This window comes from Protobothrops mucrosquamatus, unplaced genomic scaffold (assembly GCF_001527695.2).
Source record: "Protobothrops mucrosquamatus isolate PMUCROS unplaced genomic scaffold, P.Mucros_1.0 scaffold1333, whole genome shotgun sequence".
Lineage (NCBI taxonomy): Eukaryota > Metazoa > Chordata > Lepidosauria > Squamata > Viperidae > Protobothrops > Protobothrops mucrosquamatus.
The window spans coordinates 107,789-127,439 of NW_015387531.1; the positions used below are offsets into that span (position 1 = coordinate 107,789).

Here is a 19,651-nt window from a genome sequence, read left to right on the forward strand (position 1 = left end):
GGTCCCCAATCTTTTGGGCACCAGGGACCGGTTCCGTGGAGAAAGGTTTTTCCATGGACCGGAGAGTGTGTCGTTTTGTGTGCTGCCTGCATCCCACGGATGGGGCTTTGCTTGTTTGTGCAGACCGGTTGCTGGCATGTCATGGCCCGGTACCGGTCCATAGACCGGGGGTTGGGGACCCCTGCAGTAAGGGACGGTTTTGTGCTTGTCTGGAACCCTGCTTTCCTTCTTTGTCCACCGAACATATGCGGGAGGCAAAAATTCTGAATACACCTTGGAGAATATCATGCATAATTGCAAAAAGCAAGCTGTGCTTTTCAACTCGTGAGAAATACAGCTGGGTTGGGTTGCATCAACCAGAAGAATTCAGGCTGCTACTGTAAAATGTTAATCCGTAATTTCCCTAAAAATTCCCTATCTTGAAGCAGACAAGGATTAGATATCAAAAGACTGCCGCATCGGCTGTCACCAAACAAGTTATAACTGCAGTGAATTTGAACCAAGAAAGGGAAGAGGGAATGCGAGTATTTCACAGCTTGGAGATCCACAGAACTACTAGAAAACCATCTGTGAAGATGCTTTAGTGAAGTTTTACAGCTGTGTTCATTACATCAGATGTTACAGCCTTTAAAAAGGGAGCAGCGATGGGAAAATAATGGGCACCGGGCAAAAAAACCAGCAGATCGTGAGTTCTAGTCCCATCTTAGGCACAAAGCCAGCTGGTGACCTTGAGCCAGCCGCATCCTTTCAGCCCGAGGAAGAAGACAATGGCAAACGGTCTCCAAAATCTTTCCAAGAAAACGGCAGGAACAAGTCCGGGCAGTGGCAAGGAGTCTAACAAGGATTGATTATCTTTTTTTTAATCTTTTGCTCATTACGAGTCTTCCTAATTTATTTTGCTCATTATGAGTCGTTCAGAATTTTAGTACGCCAGGTAGTCCTCGACGTATGGCTGCAATTGAGCCCCAAATTTTTATTGCTAAGTGAGACATTTGTTAAGTGAGTTTTGCCCCATTTTACGACCTTTCTTGCCACAGTTGTTAAGTGAATCACCACAGATGTTGTTAGTAACACAGTTGTTAAATGAATCTGGCTTTCCCCATTGACTTTGCTTGTCAGAAGGTCGCAAAAGGGGATCACGTGACCCCGGAACGCGGCAACCGTCATAAATAGGAGTCGGTTGCCAAGCGTCTGAATTTTGATCACGTGACCATGGGGATGCTGCAGTGGTCTTAAGTGCGAAAATGGTCATAAGTCACTTTTTTCAGTGCCGTTGTAACTCTGAACGGTCACTAAACAAGCTGCTGTAGGTTGAGGTTGAGCATTGGGTGCATCTGAAGTAGGTGCAGGGCTGAAAATCACTTCTGCAGTTCTCCTTCTGCACAGAATTCTTCTCTCTCACTGCTGTTCTTTTCACTTTCTCTCCCACCCATCTGGATGTTTCTGTATGTTATGAACATTCCTAGTTTGGAAATCATCCCAGCTAATCTCTCCCAGCTTGGTTATGTTCCTAACATTTTCCTTTAGGGAGGAGGGACAATTATGTCGTTAGCAGTTCCTTTAGCTCTCGGTATTATTAACCACTTGGTTTTTTATTTTTTGCATTTTTCCCCAAGGCTGCATGATTCTGTTTTGAAATAAAGCAAACTAGAGATATAAAAATCTGGAAGGTGGATGGAATCAGAAACCTCTAAAACAGGGGTCCCCAACCCCCAGTCTGTGGACCGGTACTGGGCCGCGCGGCATGCCAGCAACCGGTCCGCACAAACAAGCAAAGCCCCATCCACAGGATGCAGGCAAGCACACAAAACCACGCAGCCTCCGGTCCACGGAAAAACCTCTCTCCACGGAACCGGTTCCCAGTGCCCAAAAGGTTGGGGACCTCTGCTCTAAAAGCTGTTTGAAAAGAAAATACTGAACTCTAGCAAAAGATTGGGTCAGTAAATTCTTTAAGGCAATTCCTTGTTCTCTGCAAAATGTTGCTGATAGGTTGATACAGGTAAAAGATTACAATCCAGAGCTTCTTTTCAAACTCCAGATCTCTTCTCTGGATCAAACTTCCAAAAAACCATGCTGGCTTTTGGGGAAAAAAAAATATAGACTTGGTTTGCCGCTTCTGTCTTCCAGGATTTTTTTTCTTTTTCAGGTAACCCTCAACCTACAGCCACAGTTGAGCCCAAAATGTATGTTGCTAAATAAAAAAAAATGGTCAAGTGAGTTTTGCCCCATTTTACAACCTTTCTTGCTACCGTTGTTAAGTGAATCCACTGCAGTTGTTAAGTTAGTCACACGGTTGTTAAATGAATCTGGCTTCCCCCCCTTGACTTTGCTTGTCAGAAAGGGGGATCATGTGACCCCTGGGACACAGCAACCATCATAAATATGAGTCAGTTGCCAAGCGTCTGAATTATGATCACGTGACCGTGGGGATGCTGCAACGGTCGTAAGGGTGAAAAATGGTCATAAGTCACTTTTTAGTGCTGTTGTAACTTTGAACGGTCACTAAATAAATTGTTGTAAGTCGAGGACTACCTGTACTTCTTAGTCAATCTTATAACATCATTTTCTTAGGATTTCCTATGCAAGAATGAACCAGGCATAATCTGCAAAATAAAAATAAAAAATTGGCTGGGCGCCGCTATTTAACTGGGGTTTCAGATAAAGCATTATAATAAATAGAAAAAAAGCTTACGTAAAGAAAGGAAGGAAACGTTAGTGAGTAAACACCCATTTAGCAGTAGATAAGAGTAGTGTCTCCATGACATCCCTCCCAAACCAGCTTTCCCTTTATTTTTTCATACCAGGTGAAAACATCTCTAAATAAAGCTGCAATTACAGTTTCCCGTTCAGTCTGTTTTTGTGTCTCTATTTGGGGTGATAAGATGACGCTGGAACACACATGCTCAGTCGGTATATTCTCCAGTTAAAATAGATCTTTGTTCCCAGAATTCCCTAGACCTGAGTTTCTCAACCTCACTACTTTAAGTTGTGTGAACTTCAACTGCCAGAGTTCCCCAGGCAGCATGCTGGCTGAGGAATTCCGGGAGCTGAAGTCCACACATGAATTGTTGAGGTTGAGAAACGCTGCCCTAGACACTAATGGCTATTACTAATAATCCTTGGAGCTATTGACTACACGTATGGTGGTTAACCAAGTTGGAGGAGGTGAAGATAAAGAGTAATCCGTTTTAATTAAAAGGATCTAATGGAGTCAAGAGGGACTAATGAAACTTAGGGAGGTGTCTCTAAGCACGATGTTACCTACTCCTACAAGACAAAACAGATAAATGTGTTCAAACATCGTACCCTCTCTTTCCACATATAAAAATGGAATTGCTACCACTTCTTCTTCCTGGTTTCATTCTCAGGAAAGAGCAAAACAAGAATCTTTATTATGAATCTCATCTTAATATTTTCTTTTCACAGCAGCTGGTCACATTGGAAGGGATGTTTGAGTGATATCAGTGTAGTGTAATTATGTTTTCTGCCATGTTCTTGAACAGCTGAGCCAATATGAAGAACTGCCAATTAAGATATTTGGGGGGGGGCTCAACTCAACAACTGACTTGCTTAGCAATGGAAATTGTAGTCGTAAGTCAAGGACTATCTGTGTTCCAATTCCAATGATGTCTTCCTTAATGGGTGTGTGTATGTGTGTGTGTGTGTGTGAAACTAGTTTCTTGTTTTGGCTGCCTTCTTGGCTAAGTTGAGACTCTGGAAAGAGTACAGAGAAGAGCAACAAAGATGATTGGGGGACTGGAGGCCAAAGCATGTGAGGAAAGGCTGCTGGAATTGGGTATGTCTAGTTTAGTGAAGAGAAGGACGAGGGGGGACATGATAGCAGTGCTCCAATATCTCAGGGGCTGCCACAAAGAGGAGGGAATCAAGCTGTTTTCCAAAGCGCCTGAAGGCAGGACAAGAAGCAACGGATGGAAACTAATCAAGGAGAGAAGCAACCCTAGAACTAAGAAGAAACTTCCTGACAGTTAGAACAATTAACCAGTGGAACAACCTGCCTCAAGACGCGGTGAATGCTCCAACACTGGAAGTTTTTAAGAAGAGACTGGACAGCCATTTGTCTGAAATGGTATAGGGTTTCCTGCCTGAGCAGGGGGTTGGACTAGATGACCTCCAAGGTCCCTTCCAACATCATCATCATCATCATCATCATCATCATCATCATNCGAGTCCTTACCCAGGACCTGGGATAGGCAGATGTGGATGTTTGATGGTATTACAGATATCGTCGCAGGATGGAAGCAGTTCCTAGTAAGGCCGCCTTTTGCAATTGACTAATAGCGAATTTGTCAATGCCAATGGTGTTCAAGTGGTGCTCCAGTTGTTTTGGGATTGCACCCAAGGCGCCTATTACTATTGGTATTATTATTATTATTAAGTCCCCTCTGCTGTAGAACTTCTGTGGTGAAAACCTTTGCACCAGTTGGTTGTCTTCTCCAGTGCATTTACCCGGCAGAATTTGGGGGGATTAGATGGCAGAGAGCAAGAAGAAGATCAAAAGCCTTGAGGCGTTTTTTACTTCCCACACTGTGGCTTCCTTCCTGTGGCCCACCGCTCACCAGAGAAGCAAGTGACTTCAATTATGAAGGTTACACTTTTTATCAGTTAGGCAAGCTGTCAGCAGGAAGGAGAGCTTAGCAAGGCTTAGTTCTGTTTGTGTTTTATGCATTAGTGACCTCTACTGGAGAAGGACAAATCAGAAGCTGACTTCAGAATGAGCGTGGTAGAGAGTTTTGTGTCCCCCCCCCCCCTGCTACTTAACTTCCTTTCTGTTTGCAGATGATGGATGATATGGCATCCTGGCTCATTAGAGAAAGAGAAGGAGGGCCGCATAGTGGTCAAAGGAAGGTTAGCCGAGAAAGATCGCACAGAGAAAAGCTAAAGGAAAGGGATGATATTTATGCAGAGCATGAAAAGATGCAAAAATGCAAAGCAGGGCTTGAAAGATAATGGCTGGAGATAAATAGCTTTGTGTTTTATCCTACAGAGGTTTAGGGCAGTGGTTCTCAACCTTCCTAATGCCGCGACCCTTTTATACAGTTCCTCATGTCGTGGTGACCCCCAACACTAAGGGTTCTCCAAGCGCGCACCGATGCTGCCCACTCACCTGCCGCGCCGGGGCTCAGCGCGCCTCGCCTGTCCTCACCTCACTTCTGAAGGTCGCCGGCCTGCCCTGCTCCAGCTGGCTGGGGAGGGGGGGCAGGAAGGCCGCTCCGCCGGCTCCGCCCAGCCTGCTTGGAGAAGCGCCCAGGCGGGGAGAGGGAGAGAGAGAGAGAAGGAGAGAGAGAGAGAGCCAAGAGGGCGACAGCGCCGGCAGAGCTTAGTTCAGCCTCCTCCGCGGAAAGGGTCGCGAAGCAGCGTGGCCTCCCTTAGGAGATGCTCGACGGAAACGAATCCGGCGCTGCAACGGCCCCCAGCTCAAAGCCGTGCGGAGACGGATAGAGGAGCGGTGTCTCGGTTCCTCGGTTCGGAAATATGTGTTTTCCGATGGTCTTAGGCGACCCCTGTGAAAGGGTCGTTCGACCCCCAAAGAGGCCGCGACCCACAGGTTGAGAACTGCTGGTTTAGGGCTTGTCCCTTAGCTATAGTACGGAATTCATCGGATGAGATGTATGCAACTTTCGAGTGATCAGTATATTGGTGAACTCCAGCCAGATGCAAAATGCAAACAAACAACTCTGTACCCATGACGAGCCTAAGAAATTTTTAAATGAATCATTGAGCTGGAACAATCAGCCTTTGTTAAGAAAACAAACCTGGGACCTAATTGCATAGAGCTTGTGGTTTTAAATTTCAGCTCTGTAAATAAGGGAAGCCTAATTCATATTTGCTAGGTTTTATTGTCTTCATTCAGTCATTTTTTTAAATACTGCCTGTCAAAGCTGTGTAAGAGAACCAAAATAAGCTATGCAACACATAATCATATAATAATAATGATGATGATGATGATGATGATGATGATGATAATGATGATGATGATGATGATAAAGTTGGAAGGGACATCGGAGGTCATCTAGTCCAACCTCCTGGTCAGGCAGGAAACCCTATACCATTTCAGACAAATGGCTATCCAGTTTCTTCTTAAAAACTTCCAGTGTTGGCGCATTCACTGCTTCTGGAGGCAGGTGGTTCCACTGGTTAATTGTTCTAACTGTCAGGAAGTTTCTCCTTAGTTCTAGGTTGCTTCTCTCCTTGATCAGTTTCCATCCGTTGCTTCTTGTCCTGCCTTCAGGCGCTTTGGAGAATAGCTTGACTCCCTCTTCTTTGTGGCAGCCCCTGAGATATTGGAAGACTGCTATCATGTCCCCCCTCATCCTTCTCTTCATTAAACTAGACATACCCAATTCCAGCAGCCGTTCCTTGTATGCTTTAACCTCCAGTCCCCTAATCATCCTTGTTGCTCTTCTTTGTACTTTTTCTAGAGTCTCAACATCTTTTTTACATCGCGGTGACCAAAACTGGATGAAGTATTCCAAGTGTGGCCTTACCAAGGCATTGTAAAGTGGTATTAATACTTCACGTGATCTTGATTCTATCCATCTGTTAATGGGAGACAGGAACTGTTATCTACTCCAAATCATCCAAGGCCTATTAGGAGATCCCAATTTCCTTCCACTGCTGTGTCTTTTAAAGCATCCCTGTTCCTAAAGAGCACATCAGAATAGGTCTAAGAGCAGGGTCCACCTTCCTTTTAATTGAAAATAAGTGAAATTAAACATGATGGGGCAGAGCTTGCCATATATCTCAAAGGAGTCGTGTGGATATGTTGATGAGCAGCGCACTAACAATTCCATCAGAAGAATGACCAAAATCTTCACTAGTTAGCATGCAGGTAGTCCTCAACTTGCAACCATTCTTTTAATGACCGTTTGAAGTTATGACAGTGCTGAAAAAAGAGACTTATCACGTGTCCCCACATTTACGGCCATCAGGGCACCCACTCAACATCCCGGGGTCAGTAATTGCCATTGCCCAATACAAGCAAAGTCAATAGGGAAGTAGGGAAGCTGGAGCTGCTTAACCACGGTGTGATTTGCTTAATGACTACTGCAAAAGTTGTTAAAATTGAGCCAAGTCTCATTTAATGACCCCATTGTTGCTTAGTGATGGAAGCTCCAGTCCCAATTGTGGTTATAAGTGGTGGACGACTACCGCAGTAGCCATCTGAATCTGTGAAAGAATAACCTGCTTTGAGTGAACGTAGAGTTTAATTCCAGACTTGCTCTGAAGTGCCTTGTATTCCTTCTGTTTTCCAGATGGCAGTCCTGAGATATAGGGAAACGAATGCTACCATCCAGAGCCTCTCACTGGCCCAATTGGAAAGAACACCTGGGAGCCCTGTAGCATCTCTCCATTGCTGTCTTGCATAACCGGTAAGCAGAGAACAGTTATAGAAACGGAACAATATTTCTCTCTAGTTACCTGCCGTACGGGTCTGGATGGGGAGAAACAGACTCAGGCTCAACCCTTCCAAGACTGAGTGGCTGTGGTTGCCGGCTCCCAGGTATGGTCAGCTGACTCCATCGCTGACTATAGGGGGCGAAACTTTGGCCCCCTCGGAGAGGGTGCGCAATCTGGGGGTCCTCCTGGATCCACGGCTGACACTGGACGACCAGTTGACGGNCGGCTGTGGCCAGGGGGGCGTTTTACCGGGTACGCCTGGTGCACCAGTTGCGGCCTTTTCTGGACCGGGATGCCTTGCGCACAGTCACCCATGCCCTTGTCACCTCCCGCCTGGACTACTGTAATGCTCTCTACATGGGGCTTCCCTTGAGGAGCACTCGGAGGCTCCAGTTAGTCCAGAATGCGGCCGCGCGGGCGGTCGCTCCCATGTAACGCCGCTGCTGCGCGAGCTGCACTGGCTGCCTGTGGCCTTCCGAGTGCGCTTCAAGGTGTTGATTATCATCTTCAAAGCGCACCATGGCATTGGACCTGGTTACCTCCGAGACCGCCTTCTGCCACAGATCACCTCCCACCGGCCGATACGCTCCCACAGAGAGGGTCTCCTCAGGGTGCCGTCAACCAGACAGTGTCGGCTGGCGACCCCCAGGGGGAGAGCCTTCTCTGTCGGAGCACCCACCCTCTGGAACGAGCTGCCCCCAGAGATCCAGGTGATTCCGGATCTCCCCTCCTTCCGCCGCGCCCTCAAGACTTGGTTATTTCAGTGGGCAGGACTGGCCTAGGGGTATTTTAAATTGGTTTTAACAAAAAATTTTAGTAGAAGCGGCCTAGTTAAATATTTATTTTTAATCACTTTTAAATTTTGTATTGTATTGTATTATTGTTTTTAAACTGGCTGTAAGCCGCCCTGAGTCCTCCGGGAGAAGGGCGGGGTATAAATTTAATAATAAAAAAAAAAACTAAATAAAAAAATTTGAATCCTTGAATTTGAAGGTTTTTTTAAAAAAATTATAACGTTGTTGCTGTTTTCACCGTTATTGCACCACGGGTCTCTCTTGTCACCGCATGATTACGCAAACCATCTTTTGAAAATGGGTTGAACCCATTTTTCAAAGTTTTGAAATAGGTTTACTGTTCTAAAAAAAAAAAACAAGGCAGGAAAAGAGCAGCGCACCCAGCTTTACTCAGTTTGAAACTTTCTGAGAAATGACATCGTTTGTGATTCCTTTCTAACACGTTTATCCTATACAACAATACTTCAGGAGTCTAACCTTCAGACTGGGCATGGGTCGTTTTTCAGACTGACACTTCACACAAGCCTTTCAGCGAACCAGGATCTGTGGCCGTGGTGGCGAACCTATGGCACGCGTGCCACAGGGGGCACACAGAGCCCTCTCTGTGGGCACGCGCACTGTCGCCCCAGTCCTAGGCCTTCAGCTGGGTTTTATAAAACCTTTTCGCTTTAGGCCTCTGCCGCTGTGTACACACACAAAAAAAGGTTCAATCAATCAATCAATCAATTTCAACTTCTCAGGGGAAAAAAAGATCTCGCAGAGTTGGAATTAATTGATTGAACTTTTTAGTCCCGCCCAGTCTGCCGTTACCACTGAAGCCATGCCCACCCAAAGGGCCACGCCTACCCAAAGGGCCACACCCACCCAGTGGGCCACGCCCACCCGGCACCCAACGATACATAAGTGGGTTTTGGGTTGCAATTTGGGCACTCGGTCTCTAAAAGGTTTGCCATCACTGATCTATGGCCTCAAAACTGTATTGCAGACGGGTCTTCAGTACAGGGAGCCCTCGACTTATAATTCATTCAGTGACCGTTTAAAGTTACAACGGCACTGGGAAAAAAGTGACCTAGGACTGTTTCTCACATTTACGACCGTTGCAACACCCCCAGGGTCACGTGATTTACATTCGGATGCTTGACAACTGGTTCATATTTACGACGGTTTCAGTGTCCCACGGTCACATGATCCCCTTTTGCGAACTTTTGGCAAACCAAGTCAATGGGGAAGCCAGAATCACTTACCAACCGTGTTACTAACTTAACAGCGGTAGTGATTCACCTAACCACGGTGGCAAGAAAGGTCGTAAAATGGGGAAGAATTCACTTAACAGTTGTCTCGCTTAGCAGCAGAAATGTTGGGTTCAGTTGTGGCCGTATGTGGAGGACTTACCTGGAATGTGCTCTTAGTTTTCTGTATGTCCCAGCACGGTCCACCACAATCTGAGTCTGATCCACATTCTCCTTTTGCTTACGGAGAGATGTGCGTTGTGCTGTACCCACGGCACTAACACCCGGGGCATTCTTTGTAGGAATGGTGTCTAAGTGAAAGGGAGAACAAAGTATAAACACCTCTTTTTCTGGCTCAACTTGTTTGCTTAGAATTCTTGAACTCCATTTCTGAAAACAAAAAAACAAACAAAAAATCCCTCTTCTTGGTGCAACTTTGAAGAAGGGGTCCACCGGCACGAAAAACTTGTGACTTTTCAGCTTCCGTGAGTTATACTATGGGAACGTACAAGTGCCCCATTCATTTATCTTAGCGGCTAATCTGGTTAATCTGTCATTTATTTGTTTCTTTATTTGTAGAGAGCAAATGGGATTGTAGAGCTCTTGTCTTCTGGATGTGTTGCTATCTCGGCTGGAGGAAAGAAAAATGCAAATAAGCAATCTTTTGAGATGTATAATGCAGTATGGCAAGAATGGAGATAAGGCAGGGATCTTCAAACTCGGCCCTTTTATGACTTGTGGACTTCAACTTCCAGAATTCCTCAGCCAGCAAAGCTAGCTGAGGAATTCTGGAAGTTGAAGTCCACAAGTCATAAAAGGGCTGAGTTTGAAGACCCCTGAGATAAGGCATAGATGTGAACTTGGGGAGGATATGAACCTTTCCTTCTTGTTAAGGTCTTTTCTCCTTTTCTCCACTGGGTCATAAAAGGGCCATAGTTCCCCGCCCCTGCTTTAGATGTTGAAAGTCTATTACCTTTCTAAATCTCGACTCTTTCTTGCGAAAGCTGCTAATTGATCTTGCTGGAGAGGAACACAGAGTATTCTTTCGTCAATGTTATGTCAGCACCACCCATGTTCAGGCCCGGCACGCTGCAGTTTAAAATAATAGTTTATAGCATGAATAAATGAATAGCATGCGTACATTTGTGGCATCCACATGACACATAACATGAGATCTAGTGGCAGATTCCATTCAGTGAATGGCGAGAGAGAAGAAATATCAACTCACCACGCCTTCCCAGCACTGGAAAAATTCCTGACCTGGATTTTTTTTTTTTTTTGCCCCCTTCCTGGCATAAGTAGCTGTTTGTAATAATAGCTCTGATGACATAGGCAAGCTGTTGCAGGGTATCTAATATTACATCAGATCACAGATTGAGGCTGGAGGAGAGAAAACATCTTGCTTGGCAAAGATTCCACCTACAAGCGCCCTGCTCGCTTCTTCTGGCGGGCAGTGATCAACCGGGAGATGGATCGTGGCCTTCTACTGCCAGTCATGGTGTGAAACCATGCTGTTGGATCTCCACCAACCAAATAGTCACTTTGAACAGATGGTTGGAAGAAATTAAGTGATGTATTTCTGCAGCGGCTGGTACTAAGGAGTTGGTCTTCAACGGCTTAGTGAAAGAACAGGACAAAGAGAAGAGAGAGAGAGACAGAGACAGAGGGAGATGTGAGTATGCTAGAATATATGAAGGACACGTATACATGGAGATGGAGGGGCGCAGTGGCTCAGCTGTTAAAGACATTGAGCTTGTGACATCCGCTCCTCTTTCGTTGGCTTTGGGCTGTTTGCGCATCTCTTCTCTCTCGCTCTCTCGTTGCGATGGATCCCCAGAATTGTGGCTGCGCCACCGGTAGTTCTTGCTCCTGCAATGGATCCTGCAAATGCAAAAACTGCAAGTGTACTTCGTGTAAAAAAAGCTGCTGCTCTTGCTGCCCAGCCAGCTGTGACAACTGTGCAAAGGGCTGTGTCTGCAAAGACCCTTCTCTGAACAAATGCAGCTGCTGCCCCTGAACCCCTGACCACTTTTTTTTCCTGTAACTAGGTTAAATCTGTTGTGCAGTAAATATGATTTTTCAGGCTACAGCAATGCGTGTTGTCATTGCTTCTAGCTGGAGAGCATGAAAATAAAGCTGACTAAAAAAGACAAAAAAAAAAAGACATTGAGCTTGTCAACTGGAAAGCTGACAGCTTGGGTTCAAGACCTATTTGCTGCATGACCATATGAGTTCCCGTTACTTGACCCAACTCCTGCCAACCTTGCAGTTTGAAAGCATGCAAATGCGAGTAGATCAATAGGTACCATTTTGTTGGGAAGGTAACAGCGTTCCATGTGCCTCGGCGTAGAGTCATGCTGGCCACATGACCACCGAAATGTCTTCAGACAACGCTGACTCCCTTGGTTAAGAAATGGAGATGAGCAGTGCCCCCCCCGAGCAGTCAGACACAACTGGATAGAGGGAAACTATACCTTTACCTTTACATGGAGATGAATACATGTGCACTTGCGTATGGTTGGATCTGGCACCCTACATAACCTTCAGAGTAAAAATGGATGCTAGTCCATAATTTACGGCTAACTAAAATGCTGCTAGTTGAATCTAACCATGTGGCTTTCTTGCAACTGCTGAGACGTTTTGTTCATTTATTTTTAAATTTAGACTAGCTAACCTTTTGCTGTTCCCTAATGGCCTCCCATTGAATCCTGTCTCCTAACTTTGAACCAGGAACTCTTGACCATTCAACCTTCTTTTTTACTAGTTCTTTTGCCAAGACTTTTCACTATAGATCCTAGTATTTACATATGTCTAAAATTCAGCACCAATGTCATTTGGTTTTTGATGTTTCCAAATAAAATGCCACTTTTAATGACTACTTTAAAAAAAAAAGATTCAGAGAAGAAATTAAAGATGCATTTTTTAAGCTTCCTAGCTTTCAAGGAAGCAAGGTGTGCTCAAGTGGAGTTCAGCAAGATGTGTAAATTTTATGAAAGGGAAGTGTCCGAAAGTGATGGAATAAGAGTGAGCTGTACATGTGTGTTGTATCCCCAAATTAAGTGTGACAAGGAAAATACTCCAGTGGTGGCAATGATTAAGTTTATAATTCAGAAGTGGACACCAAAGTTTGAAATTGTCTGAGAACTTTAATAAGAGCTATTATGGCTAAACTCAGTTTGGATAATGTTGCACTATAGTTTGGTATGGAGCATGGAATGCATACAGGCAAGGGATAAAGGGATGATTTGAGTTTGGAGCATGTTTCTCAATCTCATTACTTATTTTGGAGATGACTGCTGCATTAAACGTACCAGGCTAATATCTAGGACGCTTAATTAGAATTTTCCAGCACAGCATTATAAATTGCTGCCTTTATGACTGAACTAAGTACAGATATGATGTATTTAGTTCTTGTCTACTTATTTTCAGTGTTGGCTGGTTTAATTACACTTTCTTATCACATGCTCTTGGGCTGCCACTTGGTTCAACATATGATTCATGTGGCAGGTCAATTCAGTTTCTTCTTAACAGCTTTTGGCTAAACAGTTTAATGTGGGAATTGATCAGTTTAATGCGCTCTCTGAAGATAAATGGCATTAGTTTTCCTTATTCTACATGAAGAACGGGAGGGGTGAGTTGTTGTTTTTTTTCTATGTTTTCACTTGGTGGTTCTTCCTGTTCAATCTTGTAAAAACATAGTAACCTGCAGTCCACCTCTTGACTAATTCTGGCTAGTGAATTGATAAACTTTCACGGTTGGGATGCTGAGCTGATTTCAGGCTAAATGATTACCTTCTTGTCAGCATTTTAAGTTGTTAGACCTGAACAACCTCATGGATTGCCTTCAGCCTGCGTCTGAGACTTTGAAGAGTGAAATTGGTGGCTGTGTAGAGGTGGCCACGGTTTCCTGTTGCTACTAGGTTGAATTATTTCCACAATATTCTGCTTTTTCTCAGTTTGCTTGCTACAATCTTCTCTCCCCACCGTCAAGAAGCCCCGAGGACATTGGAGCTTTTTGGGGGGAGAGGAGAGAGTACATGTAGTCCTTGACTTACAACAGTGACTGTTTCAAAGTTACAACGGCATTGAAAAAAGTGACTTAGGACCATTTTTCCCACTTACAACCATTGAAAGATCCCCATGTTAACATGATCAAAATTTGGATGCTTGACAACTGTATTTCTGTCGGTTGCAGTGTCCCGGGGTCACCTTTTGAAACCTTTTGACAAGCAAAGTCAATGGGCAAGCCCTATTCATTTAACAACTGTGTTACTAACTTAACAACTGCAGTGACGCACTTAATAACTGTGGCAAGAAAAGTTGTAAAATAGGGCAAACCTCACTTAACAAATGTCTCTCTTAGCAACATAAATGTTGGGCTCAATTGCGACCGTATGTTGAGGACTACCTGTATAGCAAATGCTTCAAAAGCGGTGGCCTTAAGTTCTCCACCTTTTAAGAGTGTCTACCTGCACTTGGGTCCCAGAGGCCTCTGGAAAAATAAAAATAAAGCGTGTATTTCTTTCTGAGGTGATATTAGGCTCCATTCAAAGGAAGCAGTTCTTGGCTTTCTTTAATGTAGGGAAAATTACAATGGGTGGGGTTATCAAATGCTTTGAGGAAAATAGCCAATGCATCTTTCAGTTCCCTGTGCCGGTTGAATAAGTCTAAATGTTTAAGCTTATTTAAAGCCTTGTTTCTAGAAAATATTTACTCAAAGTCTAAGAAAAACTGTGAATGCCTAGGTTTGACTTGAACAAAATGAATGGCTCTGGATACTTTCCATAGTTATCTGTCAAGAGCTCTTCTTTGTCATGCACTGAACCTGTTCTGGAATGTTCTAAAATTTGTCCTTGAGACAGGAGTCTTGGCTTTTGTCCATAGCCTGCTACAAATATTTGCATGTCCATTTTCAGTTCATCTGGTATCGCATGGCAAATATTGCCTGTCAGGTTAAATAATGTTTAATCTAAGTTAAATAATGGCACAAAAGTTCACCTAAGACAAGAATGTCAGGGGAAAAACACAAACAGCCATAGGAATTTTTTTTTGCCTTTGGGGAGAAAAGAGAAATAAGATAGCTTTAGTATATAAGAATGTAAGAACTCAAGGGAGCCAGAATTCTGTGTCACCACAGTGGCCAACCAGAAACATTCAGAAGTCAATCAATCAATCAATCAGAATAGAGCTGGAAGGTATCTTGGAGGTCTTCTAGTCTGCTCAAGCAGGAGACCCTATACCGTTCCAAATAAGTGGCTGTCCAGTCTCTTAAAAGCCTCCAGTGATGGAGCACCTACAACTTCTGAAGGCAAGCTGTTCCACTGGTTAATTGTCCTGACTGTTAGGAAGTTTCTCCTTAATTCTAGATTCCTTCTCTCCTTGTTTAGTTTCCATCCATTGTTTCTCGTCTTGCCTTCTGGTGCTTTGAAAAATAAATTGACCACCTCTTATTTGTGGCAGGCCTTCAAATACTGGAATGCTGCTAGTCCTTCTTTTCTCTAGACTATCAATCAAAGTATCAGCTGAAGAATGATACAGTAGTGGATCAGATTATAAGCATTAATAAAGGAGAATATCTATAGCTCAGGGTTGATCTGAGGGGTCCTTGGTGCTCTCTGAACTTGCTTGTAGTAGCACTGATGATGTTACCTGTAATGAAACAGCTGCAGGAAAACGACCTAGCTCAGAGAGCACCAAGGATCCCTTATGACCACAATTGCATCAGAAAATGCTCTGTTGAGTGCTGTAGTCATTAAGTGAGGCATCACATGACTGTGACTGATTTTATTATCTTTTGCCAGAGTTATAGCCAACACTCCAAAAGACAGGCTTAAGATATAGAAGGATCTTGACAGACTTGAACATTGGGCGCTATCTAATAAAGTGAAATTCAAGGGTGACAAAAGTAAGGTTCTAAAATTAGGGAAGAAAAACCAAATGCACAGGTATAGTATAGGGGGTACCTGGCTCAATAGTAGCAACTATGAGAGGGATCTCAGAGTCCTAGTGGACAACCACTTAAATATGAGCCAGCAGTGTGCTTCAGCTGCCAAAAAAGCCAACAGAATGCTAGGCTGCATTAACATGGGATAGAATCAAGACCACATGAAGTATTAATACCATTTTACAATGCCTTGGCAAGGCCACACTTGGAATACTGCATCCAGTTTTGGTCACCACGATGTAAAAAGATGTTGAGACTCTAGAAAGAGTACAGAGAAGAGCAATAAAGATGATCAGGGGACTGGAGGCTAAAACATGTGAAGAACGGTTGTTGGAATTGGGTATGTCTAGTCTAATGAAGAGAAGGACGAGGGGGGACATGATAGCAGTGTTCCAGTATCTCAGGGGCTGCCACAAAGAAGAGGGAGTCAAGCTATTCTCCAAAGTGCCTGAAGGCAGGACAAGAAGCAACGGATGGAAACTAATCAAGGAGAGAAGCAACCTAGAACTAAGGAGAAAGTTCCTGATAGTTAGAACAATTAACCAGTGGAACAACCTGCCTCCAGAAGCTGTGAATGCTCCAACACTGGAGGTTTTTAAGAAGAGACTGGACAGCCATTTGTCTGAAATGGCATAGGGTTTCCTGCCTGAGCAGGGGGTTGGACTAGATGACCTCCAAGGTCCCTTCCAACTATTATTATTATTATTATTATTATTATTATTATTATTATTATTATTATTATTATTATTATTATTATTATTATTATTATTATTATTATTATTAGAAGGTCACAAAAGAGATCATACGATCTCAGAATGCTGCAACTAACATAAATCTGAGCCAGTTGCCAAGCGCCTGGACCATGATCATGTGACCCTTGCTACAGTCATAAGCGTGAGGACCAGTCATAAGTGTTCTATGTTTAGTGCTGTCCTATCTTTGAACCATTGCTAAGCAAATGGACTTGAGCTGAGGAGCAGGTGTGCAAAATCGTTATAGGATATATGGTAATGGAGTTAAAATGTGCCCCCCCTTTTTTATAACCAAATTGGAGAACAGAGACACACACAAATATTGTAAAGAACATAAGCCTCGTTGTAAAGAGAAAATGAATTTGATTTCTTTTTCTTTTTAAAATTATCACATATAAACCTTTAACAGGTCAAACAATACACAGTATTTGTGCATGAATTAGAGTAAACTTCCTTGTCTGGGAGAGAGCAGCTCTTAATAATAACCATAGTATTTTCAGCAATCATGGACTAAGAGGGAAGGAGAATTGTATTACCAAAGGTTGCATAAGCCATAAATCCAATTTAGGGGTGGGGAAACAATCTTGACTTGTTGCGGAAACTCTGGATTTTGCTCTAATTCAGAGTGGAGCCACCTTGCGTAGCTAGAAAGCCGATTTAGCTTCATTCAGTTTGGCAGAAAGTTCCTTCCTGGAGACAGAGAGAAAGCTGCTCTTTCCTTTTGCTTATGGCTGATTTTTATCTCAGAGAACATAATTTGATTCGTTGCTGCTTCATCGCTACCAGCTAATTTCTGAAAAGTTTTCCACCTTGGCTTTCCTGCATCTTCTCACGGATGAGCAGATGCTGCTGGTAGGAGCCTGTCTATTGCTGTGGCAAACTGAGATGCTTATGACCGGAACTGAATAGAGTCTTTGGATTGCTGCGTGTGTGGTGTTGTGTACGAATCCCTCAGCTGTGACTTTCTCCCCAACTGATAATTCCCTGTGCAAAACCTGATGCTGTAAACAAGGCAACTGTGATAAACATAAGGAAAAAAATAAAACACAGTGAGGTTGCACATATCTGGGCAGGCGTGGAAAATAATTGACGTGTAGATTCGTGCAACTAAGAAAATTCAGGTAAGGGTGTTTCCCTTCTTTCTCCCCCCCCCCTTTTTTAAAAAAAGTGTGCAGGTGGCCCATAGAGATGTTTGGGGAGAGAGAGAGAGAAAGAGCATGAAAGCGCTGGTGGTGATTGTGTGCAAGGCTTCCCATAGGCTATTTTAGTAAGCGGGAATACAATGATGAAGACAAGATGTTTGTACCTGTTGCAGAAAGCAGGGATCGGGTTCACTGTCCTGGGAAACAAACTCTGTAGAAAAAGGTGATCCATCTTTTCTTCAAATCATGATCTGGAAGGTCTTTGGGAACGTTCCTGCTCTTCACTTTTTATAAATTTTTTGAGGGGCAGATAAGCCATCGCAGCTAAAAGCGTAGTCTCTGCAAAAAAAAAAACACACAAAAACAAATCACCTGGACTTGTACTTGTACAAAAAGTAACAGGCGAGGAGATGTGGGGATTCATTTGGTTCTTGGGAGCTTGAAAAGATTACACCCCATCCCACCCCGTTGCTTTTTAATCGTGTCTAAAATAAAATAAAATAAACATGGTCATGTTTTCTATGTGAAATGGACTTTGCGTGGCCTTCAGGTGCATCTGGAACCATTCCTTGATGTTGAAGATTTTAGGATATTTTTTAATAGGGTTTTTTTGTTGTTCTTTTGACTTTAAGAAGCAGAAGAAATCCCAAGATCTGTGGCTACCTTTATTACTTGGCTATTCTTCCCTTCTCAGCAGGCGAGGAAGAAAAGCTTGAAGGTATATTTTTTAAAAGGCATTTAAGGTGCAGGTGTAAGCGAATAACTACTCATTGTTTTGCCCAGTGCAAAACAGCCTGTGGGATCAATAGCACCATTGTAGACAGCCGCTTCGTAAGGCTCATGAATCGATAGTAAGGACTCCTTCACTGGGCAGTGGGTTGGACTCGAAGATCTCCAAAGTCCCTTCTAGCCCTATGATTTAATGACCTTATAGAACAGAGGTCTCCAATCTTGGCAACTTTAAGACTTGTGGACTTCAACTCCCAGAATTCCTCAGACAGCTTGGGAGTTGACGTCCACAGGTCTTAAAATTGCCAAGTTTGGAGACCCTTGTTATAGAAGGTACAGCTATATTGGCCAACGGTCATGAGAGTTCAGAAAGGAAAGTCATCTGCTGAGAGAAACAATAACTTGAATGTTGTAAGTTACTAAATGGAGACAACCAGGTATAAAAGGTGGAACTTATAGCTGCAATATGAGCCGATATGAAATAGAGCAGCTTTACTGCAGTATTAAAGCTGTTCTCAGTGGAACAATTGATTTAACTTTAAGTATCAAATGTTCCCATCAGCTTTTTTTTCTGGCTTGTGGCTCTCCGGTTGTTCTGGAGACAGACGCTGAGATTGGTAGAAGTTTCCATAAAATGGAACTGAAAGGCAAGATTTTTTGAAGTTGCTGCTGGCTGATATGTTTTGTTTTATTTTTTATTGATTTCATTGTCAGGGTTTTCTTTTTCTTTTTTGGGGCAGGTGGCTATGAGCTGCTAGGAGTTTATGGAGAGTTGGGCAACAGGCTAGTTTCATTTATTATTATTATTATTATTAGTTTGAAACTGCATCCTTTTTTGGGATTGCTCCAGAATAAAATGACAAACTTTACATGGTGAGCTGCCAAATTAATTCTCTTTGCTGCAGAATTAGATCCAGAATTCAGATGCTTTCCATAAAAAAAAAAGACTTATTAACCTGGTTGGTTGTAATACTGAGTTCCAGTTTTAATATAGACAGTTCTAAGATATTTGTAAATGGTATAAGATCTACATGGTATAAGATCTACATGGTATAAGATCTCCTACCTTGGGCACCACCTTGGAGAGGACCTCCGAGGTCCTTTCCAACTCTACATTTCTGTAAATAGCTAATGAAAGATGGAGCCCCAGACTCAGTGGTGGGATTCAAATATGTGAACAACCGGTTCTCTGTGTGGATGCTGCTTCCAGAAGTCCATTCTGGGCCTGGGCAACAAAAAATTAGCTACCGGTTCTGCCGAACTGGTGCAAACTGGCTGAATCCCACCTCTGTCCAGACTGGCACCTTCATTTTGGAGAGTAGGAAAATTTTAACCTTGATCTTACTGTACTTCCCAATCCGGCCCCAGTATGGATTCTTCTAGTCTCAATTCTTAAGAAGAAAAAAAATGCTGTTAAAAACCAAGACAAGAACATCTTTTCTCCCCCTTGAAATGAAAAATGGTGTTGAATTTTATGCCATAATAATGATTTGATGTGGGTCATGGTGATAAAGAATTGTAAGGCAAAAGAAATTCTGACTTTATAGGAATCAGCTAATGTATTTCACTCACTGGTTCCCATTTGGCCTCTCCCATTAATGGAAGTTCTTGGCTGTTCCTTTTAGTGGTAGTTCCTGTTTGG

General features: G+C 43.4%; 2 protein-coding genes across 3 annotated transcripts in view; both read left to right on the forward strand.

Annotated features, from left to right (window-relative positions):
• Window positions 1–10,388: 10,388 nt before the first annotated feature.
• LOC107292371 (metallothionein-2) lies at window positions 10,389–11,586 on the forward strand. The gene has a single exon (XM_015821454.2). It carries the CDS (start codon window positions 11,268–11,270, stop codon window positions 11,457–11,459), a length of 192 nt encoding a protein of 63 aa, XP_015676940.1. The 5' UTR covers window positions 10,389–11,267; the 3' UTR covers window positions 11,460–11,586.
• Window positions 11,587–16,527: 4,941 nt separating this feature from the next.
• ST3GAL4 (ST3 beta-galactoside alpha-2,3-sialyltransferase 4) overlaps window positions 16,528–19,651 on the forward strand; it is a 51,735-nt gene continuing 48,611 nt past the window's right edge. For both annotated transcript variants that reach the window (XM_015821455.1, XM_015821456.1), the window contains exon 1: window positions 16,528–17,259. The gene's annotated coding sequence lies outside the window, so the exon portion shown is untranslated. The remainder of the gene's footprint in view (window positions 17,260–19,651) is intronic.